Source organism: Macrosteles quadrilineatus, unplaced genomic scaffold, assembly GCF_028750875.1.
Source record: "Macrosteles quadrilineatus isolate MER2022 unplaced genomic scaffold, UCM_ALF_1.0 Scaffold_1120__1_contigs__length_17405, whole genome shotgun sequence".
In the NCBI taxonomy this organism is placed as follows: Eukaryota; Metazoa; Arthropoda; class Insecta; order Hemiptera; family Cicadellidae; genus Macrosteles; species Macrosteles quadrilineatus.
In genome coordinates this window covers 1-17,406 of record NW_026543713.1, presented here as the reverse complement: position 1 = coordinate 17,406, position 17,406 = coordinate 1, and the positions used below count along the sequence as shown (strand labels likewise).

At 61.1% G+C, this 17,406-nt stretch overlaps 3 protein-coding genes across 3 annotated transcripts; all 3 read right to left on the bottom strand.

Annotated features, from left to right (window-relative positions):
* Positions 1–1,876: 1,876 nt before the first annotated feature.
* On the bottom strand, positions 1,877–2,386 carry LOC128982728 (EOLA-like protein). The gene has a single exon (XM_054401667.1). The coding sequence runs from the start codon at positions 2,384–2,386 to the stop codon at positions 1,877–1,879; it is 510 nt and encodes a 169-aa protein (XP_054257642.1).
* A 96-nt stretch (positions 2,387–2,482) lies between these two features.
* Positions 2,483–2,908, bottom strand: LOC128982727 (deoxyuridine 5'-triphosphate nucleotidohydrolase-like). Its single transcript, XM_054401665.1, has one exon. The coding sequence runs from the start codon at positions 2,906–2,908 to the stop codon at positions 2,483–2,485; it is 426 nt and encodes a 141-aa protein (XP_054257640.1).
* Positions 2,909–4,157: 1,249 nt separating this feature from the next.
* On the bottom strand, positions 4,158–4,649 carry LOC128982726 (single-stranded DNA-binding protein-like). The gene has a single exon (XM_054401664.1). It carries the CDS (start codon positions 4,647–4,649, stop codon positions 4,158–4,160), a length of 492 nt encoding a protein of 163 aa, XP_054257639.1.
* Positions 4,650–17,406: the final 12,757 nt, after the last annotated feature.

The window sequence follows — 17,406 nt, the reverse complement described above, 5'->3', positions numbered from 1 at the left end:
AGACCTCTAGAAACACGTGCGGCCCCTAGCCGACTCCATGACGGAGTTAGCTAGGGGCCGCATTTTTGCGTGTCAGGGGGCAGAGTTAAACTCGAACACATGTACTACTTGGGGCATCGTGGGTAAGCGCACCAACCACGTGCAGGAAGCCGACACTGACCGCATGATTCGCCGTGTCGAACGATACCCGCGCGCCACACCGATCCCGGATGAGGTGGTGGCGATGACCGGGAAACGCACCGACGCACCCGAACCTGTCCTGGTTGATGCGCTGATCCCCGTCACCTACCAATACGCGGACACGCTCCAAGTCGAGGGTGAAGTGATCGCATGGACAGCACGCGCCGCACTCGTCCGTGCCGTGATTCAGCCTGGGTGTGCGCCGGACCATGTGTGGGTGTGGCAGAACGCCATCAAACCACGCTAGGTCACCCCAGATAGATCGCCTGATTCTCGTGCTCCACATCGACATAGTCAACAACGTTTGCGCCGAAGTCGACGGTTTCAAGGTCTGCGGTGACCGTGTAGTTCTGCGGGCAAGCCTGCAACTTCTCGATTAACTCTGCGACAGTCATCGCACTGCTTCCTCCCGTCTCGGCGTATACATTCCGTCTTGGACCCCGCGGCCATCACGTATGTCTTTGATCGCTTGGGGTAACGCCCGGTGTTCTGCGTCCCGGTAGGGCGAGTATGGCCACTGTTCGAAGTAGTCCATGAGTTCCTTCCACTTCTCTCCATCCGCCATGATCTGCCGCGCTTCCTCACTCATGCTTCTCCCGCCTCAATGATTAGCCCGTCGTTCCCGAGCCGAACCGAATAGCTCACCCGGTGGTGAGAGCGTAGGCGAGGCTCGACGAGTTTTTCGCCGCAGATGGATATGTCGCCGAGCTGTTGGAAGTGGATCACTTTCATTTCAGAACCACACTCAGGACAGCGGGTTGCCTCGGGCTCTCCGTCCGCTTTCTCGCTCATGCTCAATCCTCTCGATACGGATTTCGGCTGATCGGTTGGACAGTGGGGTCCTCAATGTCAGCCGCCAGGTCGCGGAGGACCGAGCCACGTCCTTGGTCCCATGCGCTTTCGGCTGCGGCACGGATCAGTTCGGCAAGCCAGTGGTCGAATTGATCAGCCGTCATGTCTCGGGGTTCGCCGAGTCGCTGCCGCGGATATGTCACGGCGTCACGCACTACTTCGGTCGTGATTTTGCGGCTCACGCTGATCCCTCGACTCGTTCCACGGTGACCCATGTCCCTGGCGCGTACGCGAACATGAAGAACGGGTCCGCTGGGTCGCTGAAAACGGCGGCACCAGCATTGAACTCGACCGTTGGTGCGTTGATCTCTTCCGGCATGCCGTCGCGGCGGATCAAGATGTAGTGCATGTCGGGCAAGCTTTGGTTCTCGCTCATTGGTAACTCTCTTTCGGGTAAACGAAAAGCGCCCCGGCACGTCCGATCCAAGCAAATGGATCTAGTTGTGTCGGGGCGCTTGCTCCTGCAACTAGGTTAACACATTGATGTGTGGATAGGTAGGGGAAAACCGCGGAATCACGCGGAAGTTAGATGGTCGACGATGCGCATAAAGCTTCCGCGCCCGGACCACTTTTGATACGGTTAGAACGTCCTCAGTCTTCAAGCGCATGGACAAGCCCGTTAGCTATCACTGGCGGGATGAATGCCCTCAGCTCCAACTGGGGGCATTTTCATGCGCGCGAATCCGAATGTAACCTTTCGGTGTCACCCGCCACCACATGCGCCCGCTCATGCACACCCACACTCGCAACCCAACCCCACGCCGGAATCAGGATCGGACACACGGGACACCGCCACAGGGTCAGACCATTCGACACAGGCTCAGGACGCATCCTCACCGCGTGATCACCCGAGTTGCTCATTGATCCGGGCAATAGTCGACGCATCGAGCCTGCGGAGTCCGAGAGTGCCCCGGTACGGGATCGGTTCGGTGAGCGGGCGCGGATTCGCAAGCACGAGGTGGTACCCATCTGGCTCGGCCCACCGAGAGCAGAACACGTTCCCTTGGAACGTCATTTCCACGCACTCTTTAGCCTCATGCACCTCGCCGAGATCGACGACGCCAAGGATCGCGCCGTAGACGAACCGAGGATCCTCGGGGTCTACATCATCGGCGACTTCCCAGAGCTGGTCATCAGTGGGAACGTAGCCCTCGTCTTCGACCCAGATAGCTTGCTGCACCTCCGGGAACGCGCCACCCTCCTCCTCGAACATCGCGAGGCCGGAGTGGATTGCGATGGGTCCGCGGTAGTCGCCGGCGATGTTCCGCACCCGGTTCTCTACGTCCTTGCCGCCGTGGATGATCGCCCATGCCCACGGCTGCCGCACCGTCAGGATCCTCATTTCATCGGCCATAGTGTTCTCCTCAAGATGGGTGGAGCGCCCCAACCTGTACGGTCAGGGCGCTCCGGAAATAGGTAAGCCCCGCAGTGTTGCGAGGCTTCAGATGGGTTACAGTCCGGTTGATCCGAACCCGCCGGAACCACGTTCAGCGGGCGGGAGTCGGTGGACTGGGGTGAACACGGCTTGCCCGTAGGGGAGTAGGACGAGTTGTGCGATGCGGATGCCCTTGGGCACGTAATGTGTGGTCCCGTCGCTGTTGTACAGCAGCACTTCGAGCTCGCCACGGAAGCCGGAATCGATGATGCCGGGTGCGTTGAGCACGGTGATTCCCGCCCCGGCAGCGAGGCCAGAGCGTGGGCACACCATCCCAACCCAGCCCTCGGGGATAGCGACCTTGGTGCCGGTCTTCACCCTGAGTCGTCCCTGGGATGGGATCTCAACATCCTCCGCCGCATACAAATCAGCACCCGCATCAGTGGGGTGCTGATAGACGGGTGCTGTACCCACAAGCTCGACGACCGGGGATCTGTTCATTGCTCCTCCCGTCGCGCTCTGACCGCTTCATCGACCAGCCGTGAACCCAGAATGAGGCGTAACGCGGCTACCTTTTTGTCCCAGTCTGCCCACGCGGCACCAGCACGCTCGAGGAGTTCTGCTGTTGGGTGGTTGTCGCTGTCCGTGCTGGGTTCGTGATCCAGCGATGCGACAAGCATGTCGAGTACCTGCTGCGTAGTTTCATCCATGGTGCCGCACCCCCGAGTAGACCGCCTTTTCCCTCTGTTGCCCGCATCTTCCGCAGTACTGACTGAAGTAGGTGCAGTAGTCGATGCCTCCGAGGCAGGCCGTAGTTCGCCATTTGTGCCATCCAAGCCAGCACCGCATGTGTCCTTCTCCTTCATCTTCTCGAGCATTCGCTCCGAACCTTTGGGGCCCTCCGCGAGCAGTTGCTCCCGGAACCGCTTCGGGAACTCGGCAGTCCACTGCGCCTCACCGAATGGAAGGCGCTCGCGACCTTCCGGTTGCTTGACAACCTGGAACGCTGAGTCATCTCGTCCATTCATCAGTACGCTGGCCAGACCTGATGCCCCTCGGAGAGAGACATCGAATCTTCGTGAATGTTCCCGAAGCCAGCTTTCGCGGTGATGAACGTGCGGTCTCCCGTGCGGATCCCGGGCACCGATTCGCCCCGGATGGTCAGGCTCCACACCTCACCCTCCTTCGCCTCGCGCCAGGGCTTAGCGATGTTTTCGGCGGCAAGGAGCGCCGCTCGCATCCGGGACATCGAAACTGCACCCCAATCTTCCGGGTTCGAGGCGTACTCATAGGGTCGAGAGATGCCGCTCTGTTCGTGCACCATCTCCTCGAGCGCGTTCAAGGCCGCAATGATCTGCTTATTGGTTGGCAACGTCTTTCTCCTCTTCGATAGTGAACCGTTCCCAGTCCAAGTTGATGCTCATGCCGCGTTCGAGACGCGCAATCTCGCGGTCGGACATGTCGCTTGTGTCGATGTGCTTGACGACCTCACCGGTCTCGTGTTCGCGAATAATGAGTGAACTCAATTTGTCTCCTTGCTCATGGCGTTCCTTCCCGTCCGCGTTTCGAGAGCGGATTTCCGCTAGCTATCTCGACAAGATCGGCGATGATGTCATCGCTCTCTCCGGCTAGCTCGAAGTCATCGAGGCTCATCGTTCCGTGCTCCCATGCTGAATAGTCACGGCTGCACCAGTAGAACTCGGTGCCTAGGTACTCAGATAACCTCTTTGCGAGTTCTTTACGATCGCTGTCAGAATGGCTGGCTCGAGTCATCCCACGCACCTCCGAAGTTCCCAGCGGCCCCGTGAGCGCTGTTTCCGCCCTGGGGTGAAGTGGTTGAGCCCTGACCGCCCCCGAAGCCGCCAGACTGCCCCTGACGTGTGCGTGAGACCTGAACGTCGGCGAACTTCACGGACGCCCCAATCTCGTCAACCGTCAGATCCAGCGAAGTCCTCTCCGCGCCCTGGTTGTCGGTATAGGTGCGCATGCCCCAACGGCCGAGGATGATCGCTTGGTCGCCCTTCGTGAATGTGGCGCAGATCTTGTCCGCCATCTTCCCGAACGCCCGCACCCCGAAGTAGGTTGCGTCACCATCGCTCCACTCGCCGGTCTGCTTGTCCCGGATGCGCGGGTTGTAGGCGACACGGAACGTGCACCACGCACCGCCCGCCTGCGAAATTCGCGGCTCGGGGTCGTTGACGAGGGTCACGGCCTCTGCGAAGTCGATTCCATTGCTGCTCATGCGGCTTTCCTTCCGTTGCGTGCGGCAGCATCGAGGATGCCCCGCAACTCGTTGATCTTCTCTGTCTTCACTTGAACCATTTGGATGAGTCGGCGGTTCGCGTGCGATACCTCTGCCCGCTCACCCCGCAACCTCTCGTTCACGCGGCGTTCTTCGGTGAGCAGTTCCGCGCACCAAACCGCCAACGTTGCCGCCGGCGTATGCTGCAGGCACGCCCACACCGTGAGCTCGTCACGGGCCTCCACCGCGGCCAGGAACTCGATGACGGCGGGCATGTGCTCGAACGCTTCCTCATCGGTCACGGCATCTCCTCTCGCGTCGCTTCACAGTTGATGCACGTGCCGTCCTGCATCCACCGGTGCACGTGCTCGCTCGCCGGCTCATCGCTGCTATTCGCCCAGCGTTCGTACTCTTCCCATGCGACCTTGCACCCGCGGCAGGGTCCGTCGAAGCCTTCTGGATGTCTGTTGCAATGGATCGAGGGGGCCGAAGGCGTGGCGCTAGCGCCCCCCTGATCCTCTGCTCCCTGATCCCCTGTTCCCTGTTCCCTGTTCCCTGTTCCAGGCGCGGGGATGTCGCGAGACTTTCGCGAGGGTCTCCGGAGTACGGAGCCTGCGGCGTCATGGTGCGGAAGTCGGGACTTGCCGGGCTTGTCGATGCGCTGATGCTTCTTCCACTCCTGAACTTCGAAGTAATCGCGACCCGAGACCGTATATCGGACGATCTGGCCCCCTTCGGACAGCCTCTCGAGGCCTTCAGAAACTCTCGCGAAAGTCTCGCGAGGGTCTCGCTCGATGTCGTCGGCGAACAGGTCTGCAGAGATCATCGGCACCCTGTCTTCACCAACCCCGTTGTCGTCTACGTAGGACCACAGCCCAATGAACAGGAGCCGGTCCTGCAGGGCGAGGCGGGACACATCAGGGGACCGCCAGAACTCCGGCTTTATCGACCTGATTCTCACTGCGTACCCCCTTGTATTCTTGGACGCGGTTGGGCATCCCCTCGGTTGCTTCTTGGTACCCGGCTTCGTAGCCTGCTTCGTATCCGTGACCGCGGCCCTCGGAGTAAGCGTTGACGCGGATGTCATCGGCTTCGTTCTCGGTGAACACCGCCGCGGATTCCGCGGTTACGGTGAGGTCAATCTCGCGGTCGTCGAGCATCCGCGTGACGATCCCCGCCATGTAGTTGAAGACGCCGAACTCGCCCCGGATGTCGGACTTCCGCATGGCCTTCGTGATAGCGAGGTCGATCATCGCCATCGGGACGCCTGCTCTCATCCATCGGAGCAGAGTGCTGTCATGCTCGGGCGGCAGCGGGATCGCCTGACCCTCCCGTGGGCCTGAGCTGATGGCCCATCTCTTCCACAAGTCCATGAACTCGTCGGCGTACTCCGCGAGCTGTTCGAAGTCGGCGCGGAGGCGGGTCATCTTGTCGACCATGCCGAGCGCATATGCTGCAGCGCGGTCGCTGAGTCCGGCCACTAGTGGCGAGTCGGGTGAGATCGATGACTTGCCGGCGTTGCAGCCTCTGCAGGCGGTTACGAGGTTGCCCGGCTTGTCGTCTCCGCCGAGCGCGACCGGCATCACGTGGTCGATCGTCAGCGTGACATCGGGCGCCTTGCCGCCGCAGTACTGGCAGGTGTGGTCGTCTCTGCGGAAGACTTCAAATCGAGTGCGCTTCGTGACCGCCACGGTCTTCCTCCTTTCTGTTCATGGATTGTTCGATGAGGTCGCCCCAGGTGGTGCGACACGCATGAATGGATATGGCCTCGAGGATGAGGGTGGCCCGGTGGTGTTCACCTTTGGCGGTGTACTCGGTGTAGAAGTCTGCGAGCTCGTGCGGGGTGAATGTGCGTGCGCAGAGTCGGACCATTTTCCAGGTGCCGAAGAACTCGCTACGCGGCGTCGGTGATGTTGCCGTGGTCGTCAAGTTGCCACCTCCTCCCGGTGAGGTCCGTGAACGGGATGTTGGTTTCTGGGGTGGGATCATGCATGCTGATTGCCCATCCCTCGGGTGCGGTGCCGGAGTGTGCGATCCCGTGGCACCCAGAGTGGTTACCCGACCCGCATAGGGCGATGAGGTTGGCGAGGTTGTGTTTCCCGCCACGGCTCAAGAACCGGCGATGATGCAGGTTCTCGGCCCGCCTGACACGGCACCCTTCGCACATTCCGTGGCAGCGCTCATTGATCTTCTCCGGATGCGATGCGGGCATGCGACCGGTCCGCTTGTTACTCACGATGGGTCACCGGGGACGAGGCGGCGAGAGCGTCGGCAGCACGCTCAAGCATCGCCGCTACGTCCGGCGAGTCGAAGTCCATGCGCTGGCTCTCCGCGAACTGCCGCAACCGCTCTGCAAGGTGGTCGCGGTCGGCGCTCGGTGCGGACGGGTGAACTTGTCGGTAGTGCGCGTCGATATCCCAGAGCAGCACCCCGCACTCGACGCACGCCAGAAGCTGGACCACTGGCACACCAGTGCTTATAGCTCGGACCCGATTCTCTTGCTTACGCTCGTCGGCAGACACGAATGGCGTGCAGTCGTGATCCGAGTTTCCATGGTTCGGGTGGTTGCACTGCGCTCCATCCGCATCGCCACTCGGTGCGGGCGGGGCGACACCAGCAGCAGCGAGAGCCATGGTCATTCGGTGCCGGTGCACAGCCTCAGACAAGGCGTCCGCGTCCAATCCGGCTTTGCGGTCCTCGACCGTGGCGTAGAGGTGGCCACATTCAGGGCAGACGTACTCTCTGAACTCGTCGCCTCGGCACCCAGCATGGGCCTTATATTCGCTCAGCGCCCTCTCGACACCGTCGGTGGGTGCGCCCTCCCACGTATGACGTTCCAGCACCTCAACCACAGGCGACGCCAGTGTCCCCGTGATGCGGATACGCTTGGCGCCTGCCGGTACTTCGACACATGTCTCGGTGGGTGCGCCCTCCACGAGCACACCAGAGTCATACGGGTTCGAGGGCGGCCCGGCGACTGCGTCACGGCGCAGAAGGCGACGGAACTGATTCCACGCCAGACCTCCTACGTCCGCGAGCGTGTAGCGACCGGAGATGTTGTCGTGCATCGCCATCAGTCCATCCAGCCACCCCTGTTCATAGATGATGGACGCAGTCGGCTCGGGCGTGTTCCCGCTCATCGTTTCGGCTCCTTCTCGGTCTCGGGCAGCGCCTCGTACACGGCGCGAAGGATCGCCATCAGAACGCGAGTCTCAACCGACTGCGGCGGAGCATCGTCCGACTGGGACGGTGCCACAAACGTCTCCCACACCTCTCGTACTCCGTCACGGGTGACTGGCACGCCCAGCGGAGCGACGAGTGGCTCCGGCATGGCGTAGGTCTTGCGCTCGGGTGCGTTCCCGCTCTGGTCGCGGGTCTCAGCGTTGGTCATATCGTTGTCTTCTTTCGGGTATGGGTGTGGCCCCGGGATGGTGTTTCCCGGAGCCACGAAAACTGGGTGGAGGTCGGCTATTCGACTTCGACGGGCTTCTCGGGGAAAAACTCGTCCTTGTTGATGCCGTCCTGGGTGATGGACATGTACGCCTTCGTGAGTTCGGCGATGTGGCGTGCACCCCACTGGCTCATCTCCGCACGGAGCATGACTTCCATCTGCGCCTGGGTGACGCCGATGTCCTTGAACCGGTCTACGGCGTCGGTGCGGCGCTGCTCGATCGGCTTACCGTCGCCGTGTTCGAGCGTCTGCCGGAGGCGTTCTTCGGCTTCGGTCTTGAACCATCCGGGGAGCATCGCGAAGATGCACTCGCGTACAGCTTTCGCGCCCTGGTTCTGGTTGTTCAGGTAGATGTCGCCCAGGTCGGTAAGGGCTTGCCGTTCGCCTCGTGCGATGCGGGCGTGGGGGACGATGAACGAGCGGGTGGAGCGGACGTTCTCTTGCTGGTCCCATGCCCAGGCCTGCATTTCGGAGACGCCGGCTTCGTCATCACGGCGGAGCTCACGCACCCCGTAGTCGACGTTCTGCCAGATGCGGGCGAGCTCGCGGGCGATATGGATGGACATTCCCGATCCGCGCTTGGGGACGGAGTAGAACGCCCGTGAGGCTACGGCGAGTCGGCTGCAGAGTTCGGTCATGTTCTCTGCGGCACGGTTCGTGTCGCGTGGGAACGTCTTGGCGACCTGCACCGCTGCGGCAACCTCAGCGACTGCCCGGGACTGTTCCACGGCTGTGCCTTGCGACATCGCGGTAGCGGGGCGGGGGAGCATCTGTTCGATGTCGTTCATGCGTTCTCTCCGAATCGTTCTTGGTGCTCGATGATGGTGTACATCGGCGGTTGTGCGAGGTTGATCTTCTCGGGGTAGCCGGGCCACTCACCGGTGGCTATTCCGTGCCGGTAGAGGTCGCGGGCTTCCATTGCTTTGTCCCACCCGATTTGCGCGAACTGCTGATTGAGCTGGTGCACACCGACCAGGTGGGGCGCTTCGGTCTCAACGACGACGAACAGCATCTCCACCTGACGCCCGGTCGCCATGCGCAGAACGTCTAGGTAGTGGGCGTGGGCTATGTCGTACCCGTAGTCAGCAATGGATCGTTCGAATGCCGACTTGGATGCTTTGCCACCGGTGGTTTTCAGGTCGACCGCGATACCGCCCTCATCGGGGAGCCGGTCGAACCTGCACCGGACCGGGACGCCGTTGTCGTCCGCGAACACGGACACCTCGGAGTGCCCTTCCCGTTCGAACAGTTTGCGGGCGAGACCGTTCGCGAGCACGGCTTCCGCCATCGCATCGACCGGGCCCATCTCGTGCTTGAGCATCGGGATGCGCCCAGCCTCACGAGACTTGTCACGGGCATCCCGTGCGGCTTTCGTCCGCCACGAGTCGAACTCGTAAACGTCGACCGCGTACCCGGTGCCGAGCACCTTCGCATGCACCGCGGAACCGAGATCGTATGCCGCCTTGTACTCTTTGTGGCCGTCCAGCACCTGATACTTGTACTTGGCTGGGGACTCGTAGAGCACCTTCGCGCCCGAGGCGGACAGCGACTTGTGGGCGTGGTAATCGTTGTCGTCTAGGTCGTAGACGATGCCTTGGTAGTCCGCCATTGCGGGTCTCCTTACAGTAGGTCGTCGGGGTGGCTGGTGGCCCGGTTCTCGTGTTTCCAGGCGCACCATTCGCAGGTTGCGCAGTGGCCCGTGCATTTCCAGGTGCACCGGTTAGGGGCACGACATGGAGTCACAAGCCGAGCGCCTTAGCGATGTCAGGGCGGAGCTTCCAGATTGGGAAGTTCGCGTCGCGGTCGGGCTGCTGGTTGCTCATGATGTAGCTCTCGTGGTTGCGAGGGTCCGTGACCGCTTCGAGTGCGAGGAGATTCGCGATTCGCTGCTGCTCAACGAGTGCGAGAGTCGCGTGGACCTGAGCTACCGCGATCTCTCGGCCAGCGTTGCTGTTCACAAGGTGCATGATGTCAAGTGGGATGTCTTCTCGCGCCTTGGTGGGTTCGATCCCTTCAACTACCTCGTTCAGGATGTCCTGAGACTTCTTGGCGTGGTCGATTCGGTTAGTCATCGTGTCTCCTGTTCGTCTTGTTGGTCTCGGTGCTGGTCCGCACTATCGAGCAGGGCATCCAGATCGGTGTCAGTCATGCTGCGTTCTCGATTCCGTATTCCTCGGTGTGCTTATCGAACTCGGCTTGATCGTCTGGCTCGAACCCGCATTCGCACTCGGTCCATCCGGCGTAGTTGAACTGGACGAAGAACCATTCATGCTTTTCGTCAGTCATCGTTGATCTCCTGTTCGGTGAGCCAGAAAGGTGCTGGCCGCTCGGCGTCCTGTTCCCGCCAGGGTTCGACGTAGTACGTGTCGGACTGATAGGCCGCGTTTCGATGCGCCGCCATATCGCGTGCTGTGCCCTCGTAGCTGACGAGAGCGATCACCGACGAACCACCGTCGTAGTGGCGACGCTTCACCACCCACCGCTCACTCATCGCTATCCACCTCCAGGCGAATCGTGAGCCACTTCGAACCGTCAGGCTCCCGAACTGTCCGCCAGCTGGTGGTCGTCTCCCCGTCTGGGGGAGTGCTCTTGATCAGGCGCCCGGCTTTCCGTGTGAGGAGACGGTCAACCATGTCTCGGACCGTCTCGTGCTCGCTCACCGTCACCGCGCTAACGCGCGTCTCCGCATGGTCACCGCAGTTCACCCCGAACTCGTGAAGCAGTACGTTGATGTCACTCATCGTTGTTCTCCTCGTCTTGCACCCACCACGGCTTGGGTGCGTTGCGGCATTCCGGGTTCCCCTCGCGGAGGAACGGGTTGAAGCAGGCACCGCATTTGTGGACGCGGCGTAGGTCTTCGCGCCCCCAGACTCCGGCCCCGGTCGTGCCCCTGGTGGACACCGGCTCATCGATACTCATGGGTTCACCTCGAGCTTCTTCGGCGGGTAATCACCGAGCAGGTGCGCATACCTCGGATCTCCGAACTGCCGCGCGTAGACCTCGCTCGCCTGAGCAGAGATGCTTGCTTCGATAGAGCGTCGGTAGCCTTCCCTAGCGACCCCGAAATCCAAGATCACTGATTTACCGGAGCGACGGGCGTGGTGCAGTTCGACGCGCAGATAGCCATAGAACACTTTGCTGCGGGCAACTCGCCAGAAGTAGCCGTCTGGCAGTCCGGGTAGTCCGGTGTTCGGGTCGATGTTCATTGGTTGTCTCCTGCTTCCATGACGAGCACCCGAACCCCGACAGGGTTGGTGTCGTCTGCGTATCGTTTGTGGATCCACTGCGAAACGATGAGTGAGTCGTCAGTGAGTAGTCCGCCGTCGGTCATGCCGTCCCCCAACGCTCGAAAGAGTTTGTCGAGGTCGGGTTTGACTGCGGGGATGAGGAACTTGGGGCGTTTGGGGCGTGGCATGTAGAACACGGCTGCGACGAACACTGGGGTGTCGTAGGTGTGGCCGATGTCTGCTGCGGCTGCGACTTTGGCTCGCCAGGGTTTGAGCTTGGCCGCGTTCGAATCCCGCAACCATGCCTTGCCGCCGGCTTTCGCGATCGTCTTCGAACCTTGCGCGATGGGGAGGCCGTCAACGTTGAACACGATCATTCGCGAGCCTCCTTGAACCCGAGGAATGCGGCCCACCAGGTGAGTGGCCGGTAAAGAAGAACCGCCCTCCCGAACAAGTACAGGAAGGCGGTTGCGGCGAAGACGGGCGGGAGTTTCTCAACCATCAGAAGACTCCGGGACAAGCCGGGTGAACGGTGCGTACTTCCGGGGGTCAGAGCTAGGGGATGAGCAACACCGCAGTGAGCCGCCGCTATTCACCCACCAAACATCCGTCCCGTACTTGTCCACCCATGCTGTATTCGGTTCGCTCGGGATAGGATCCGGATGAGCGTCGAAGTACGCCCCGGCGACGGCGCGAATTGTCATGTTCCGAGGATCTCCCTCTGCGACTATCCCGCTACCGCCACTTCTCTCCCCGAAGACTCGGACTGAACGCTTGCCGGTGGCCAGCCGGGGCTGTGGGTAAACAACGAACCCTGCGTCTTCAGGGTCTCGCCACCGGCCAAGCTCCTCGTCGCGCTCATGCTGGAAGAATTCGCGGAGTGCTTCGACGTGTGAAGCGTCGATGATGTCGGCGCGACCGTTCGGGTCATCCACCTCGTAGCGGCCATCGTGACGCCTGTACGCGTTCACTCCGTTGCTTGCGGTAAATGTTTCGGCGCTCATAGTGTGATTCCGATCTGTTCTGCGAGGTCCCGCAACTGTGCGGCACGCTCCGGACTGTCGTTGGTTTCGCGGAGGGAACGCGCCCAACGTTCTGCGGTGCGGTCGGCTTTGGCTTCTGCTGCGAGTTCGAGGACGAAGGCCAGTGCATCTTGAGAGACCTTGATCTTCGTGTCAGCGGTAGCCTTGGTGAATCCTCCGCAGATGCAGTGCGCGAAATTGCAGCTGTACCGGCCTGAGTGGTCCGCGCGAATATGCGAGCATGTGCAGCTATCAGTTGGGTAGCTCATGACTTCCTCTTTCCGTGTTTTGGTTGCACCCACATGCGTCTAAACGTGGGGCGGGTGCGGGACTCATGATCAAGACGCTTAGACATCAGCGGCAGCGAGTTCACTAAGATCACACCGGAAAGGCTCACCTGATCCGAAGCGGACGAGGACCCCAGTGTCATCGCTGGCGAGCCGTGAATGCGCAACCACAATCCCGATGGCCCCAAATGGCGCATCCTCACCCGCTGCTAGAGAGGCGCTATCAGTCAGGAATCTCACGTTCTGCCCGATTCGCGGCCTCGATGAGAGAGGGCGGTCATTTTCAGCCAAACCAGCCGCACGGAGGGCAGCTCTAAACGTGCCACGCGCCCATACTTTCGCGCTGTAGTCATCCCAAGGCTCATCTGAATAATTAGCGTGGATCACCTGAGCGCCAGCGTTTATCTCTTCAAATGAGTATGAGGCTGTTCGTTCGTCGCTCATGGTGTCTCCGTTCGTTCGGTGTGCGTTGGTTCCGTGTAGTCCCACCCGTGGTATGACTCGGTCCAGCCCCGCGCGGCCCAACAGTCCGCGCAGAGCCTCATATCGCCTCGGTCGATGCGAGTGTTGAAGTAGGCCTGTTTCGCTACCTCCATCAGCCAGTCGCCAGACCAGCAGGTGAGGCATCCATCGCATTGCACCGTCCACGGATCTTCCGCTTTGATGCCGTGCACCCGTCCAGGAATATCGGGGAGAAGCACTCCGGGGTGACTAGTGAGCATCAGCGCGCCCCGTTCGTCGTACCTGCTCGAATGCCCACCCGATGCATGCCCACATGGGGAGGGTGATGGTGGCGGTGATGATGACCGCCCACTGATCCGCGGTCACGATGCGAGCCAGCAGTTCAACCGGTCGGCACCAGCTGGTACCCATTCGACCGAGCACGACACGTTGATCTCTGACCCCTCAGCGCGAATTACGCGCGCATCATCGAACATCAAAGCGCGATCGACCGTGTCGAGTTCCACTACGTAGCCCGTGGTGATTTCCCCAGACCCAGACTCGAACATGTTCGTTACCGAGGTCACTGTGCCCGTCGTGCTGTACCAGTGGTGATAGATCGATTTGAATGGGATCAGAAGCGCAACCCAAGTGGCCAGCACGAGGCCTCCGAAGATTGCGAGAGCAACTCCAAAGACGCCGGCACCATGCATCATGTCGATGTAGCGGTCTCGCCATTTGGTTGCGCCTAGCCATGCCAGTGCAACCCCAACGACGATCAGCGGGATCGCGACCAGCGGAACGACGATCAGGTCGATGCGCCATCCGATTACTTCGAATCCGTCCATAGTGTGTTTCTCCTTGAAAGTAGATGGGCTGGGGATGCGCCTCGCGGACCTCACGACAGCGCGCCTGGGTCGTATCGGGAAAGCAGTTCCGTAGCCCAGGCGATTTTGTCGACTACGCGTTGTCCTGGTGGATGATCTGAAGACCAGAGCTCGAGGTTCTCGAGTCTGTTGTCGTCGCGGACCCCATTGATGTGGTGCACCGTCTCCTTCCGAAGAAGGGGCCTACCAAGGTGCTGCTGCATCACCCATCGGTGTTCGGCTAGCCGGTGAACCTTGCCCTTTATCTGACAGGTCAAGACGATGTACCCGTCCGAGGTGGGGCCCCTGTTCCACGTGGAAGGGTCCTCGAGCACTGCTGTGCTCTTGACGTAGGTCACGTCAATCGGCAGCCCTTTGACAGCCCGGCCGTAGTGCGTGTAGCAGTAGCCCCACTTCGCACGCTTGAATTTGCAGCCTTCTATCCAGCACCCCTTGTGCTTGTAGACGATGTGAGGCTTGATGGGTGGGCGCAGATCGTATCCATCTCGAACTCGCGTGTAATGGGCGATGCAGTAGCCCTTGGCCATGTGCGGCCGGTCGCACCAGTCAAGCGAGCAGATAGGTCGTTGTTTTCTGGACAATGTTCACTCCTTCTTGAGCCTGGGGATGCGCACCTCAGCGGGTGCGCATTTCGCCTAGCCGTGACCCATGCGGGCGTGACCAATAACCGGGAGCCCCAGACCCCCACAGTGCTGACGCCCGGACTCGAACCGGGCAGACGCCTCACACGCTCGCCAGCTGTTGCGATCAATCGATGATGCCGAGATCAAACTTCTGCTTCTGGATCAATCGATGGAGCGCTAGAGAGTCCAGAGACTCATTCATCTCGGCCAGTGCCTCCACGAGTGAAATCAGCGACGCCTGCACCTGCCCTAGGCGCTCCTCGGCAGCGCGTTGATTCGCGTATACGTACCCACCAGTGGGCTTCATGACAACCACCTCTCTGTTCGTTACTCCGTTGTCGTGCCCGTGTGCCGATCTGCGAGCGCACACACAGGCTGTGCCGTCAAGACGGCATGTCGCTGCTGAAGCAGACGTACCCGTACTCCTCCGGCCGAGCGCCTTCCGCCTCTCGTGCTGCGGACTCGATCTGTCTGCCGATAGTCAGCGCCTCGTGCGCTTCCATCACGGCTTCCTGCCCGCTTGGCAAGATCACCCCAACCCGTCCGTCCTCCCGCGGGTAGACAGTGACCCCGCCGACGTTGAACGGCTCACCACTCACGGACCGACTCCCATCGGTACTGCCCGGTCTCGAACAACGTGGTCTCGAACCGTTCGGCAAGTGCCTTCGAGTCGACATGAGTGCCGACATAGACGAACTCGCGGTTCTCCATGTCGACGACGACACCGGGTACCCCTACGTAGCGCGGTGGTCGCGGATTGATTTCGTTGCCGTACTCATCGAGTTCGCTGGGCCTCGTGACAGTGGTAGTGCCTGAGCCGAACGATGCCCCGGGGATCCACCCGCCCGAATCCTCGATCCGGATGGGATCAGCCGCACGGACAACGGTCTGCGGTTCTGCTTCGTTCTTCCTCTTGCGTCGCATACTTGGGCTCCTTTCTTCGGGGAACGCAGCTTCAGTCGCTGCGAGGTCTTTGGCTCGGCGGCGGTAGCTACTTGCGAACCGGTCGGGCTCCCTCAAGATCTGGCACGCCATGCCCCGCCGCGCTGACGTGCCTTGCTCCGCCGTTGCCTCGGTTTTTTGCAGGGACGGGCGCTTGCCGCATCAACATGTCGATCATCTTGAAGTAGCGGTGAGCCGCTTCTTCAGCCTCGACCGCTGCGGAGTTCGGTGCCGAATCGACGAAGTGGGCGAACGGCTCGTGGGACCACTCCGGGAAAGAGAAGGTCAGTTTGCGAATTGGGCCGGTCGATTCCGAACCGACCACGATGTTCAAGCCGGCATTGTTCTTGATGCGCCAAGTGCCATTCCTCAGGTCGTATCCGAAGACCTGCTGCCTCTCCCAGCGCGTGAATCTAAACTCAGTGCCCGAAGGCCGGATTGCGATGTTCTTTCCACTTCGGGTGAGGAAAGGCGGAGTGTAGAACGCGGATAGCCAAGCTCCCAGATCGGCTTGTCTGATTCGTAGGCGGTTACCGCCCGGGGCTACCAAGTGGTATCTCGTAGGTTTGTCCATCATGATTACCTCCGTGGCGGTCCCGGGGATCGAACCCGGGCGAAGCATCCATGACCGCCTGCACGTGACCCTGTGCCGGTTCCCGCCGCAATGACGGGCCAAATAGTGTGCTGTGACCCCGCACCCGGTTCCCACCGAGCGGTGGGCCAGTAAGTAGATGTGTCTCTTCGCCGCCAAACGGTCAGCCGCAACCCCCACTACGAGGTACGACCAGAGACATGTATGAGGCATCCCGCGCGACGATCGGACTGGGGCCGAGTGGCCATCAGGTTCCGTCTGACTTACAGATGCTTTGTTAGTGGGACCGCCGCTGTTGAAGGCGACGGACCCGATTTTGGGAATGCTGTAGCTGAGGTCACCGCCGTACGGCGACCAGAGAGGGGGAGTAGGTGCTTCTACTCGGGACGGGGAACTACATCCCAGATGCGAGCGCTTCGCCCGCTAGGGGTTCGGCAAACCTCACCGGTGAACTCGACCCGGCCCTGCTCAACAAGTTCAGCCCGTGCGGACCGTAGCCGCTGAGGCGAGAACGTGCCGTACATCTTTTGGCCCGTGCTGTCTGCCTCGTAGAACTCGACAAGCTCGTGATCCGCGAACGGCCCGAACACTTCCAACGTGTCCCGAACGTATGCCTGCGAGTGAGCCACGTTCACCGACCTGCCCGCGTCAACCGAGGTGGTGGGGTCCGTGGTGCGGGACCGGGCGATACCATCCAAAGCCATCGTGCTCATTTCGGCTCCGGGAAAGACTCGGGGTTCGCGCCGCCGGAACGGAACTTGAGCTGGAAGCACTGCTCGCCAACGCGGTACTTGTTCCATGCCTTGATGAAGAGAGCGGCGAGGTAGACGCGGTTCTTGACTCCGCGCTCTCCAGCGAGTGAGATGAGTGTGTTGCGAAGCGCGAGGATGGGGCTGCCGGAGGTGAGGCCTTCGCCGGTTCCGAGCTTCTTGAAGAAGAACTCGTTGTCCTCTGCGTCGATGCCACTGAATACGTAGTACAGGACGCCAGGGACCACGGCACCGCAGCCGAGTTTCTTCGCCTTGCCGATGAGGCCGTTCAGATCTGCGATCGAAGGCTCAGCCTGCACTCGGTTGAGGACCTGTCGCGAGGTGACTGGGTAGGCGCTCGACGTGCCGTTCATTGCTGCCTTCAGTCCGAACTTCTCCATCCGAACCAGTGCGGTGGCGATACCCGAGGTCTCGTTCGCAGCGTTTACGCCATTGAGTCGAAGAACATCGCCGACCGACCGCGACTTGCCCGTGTCCATCGTGTCCTGAGACTCGGTCGGCAACCCGTAGACGAT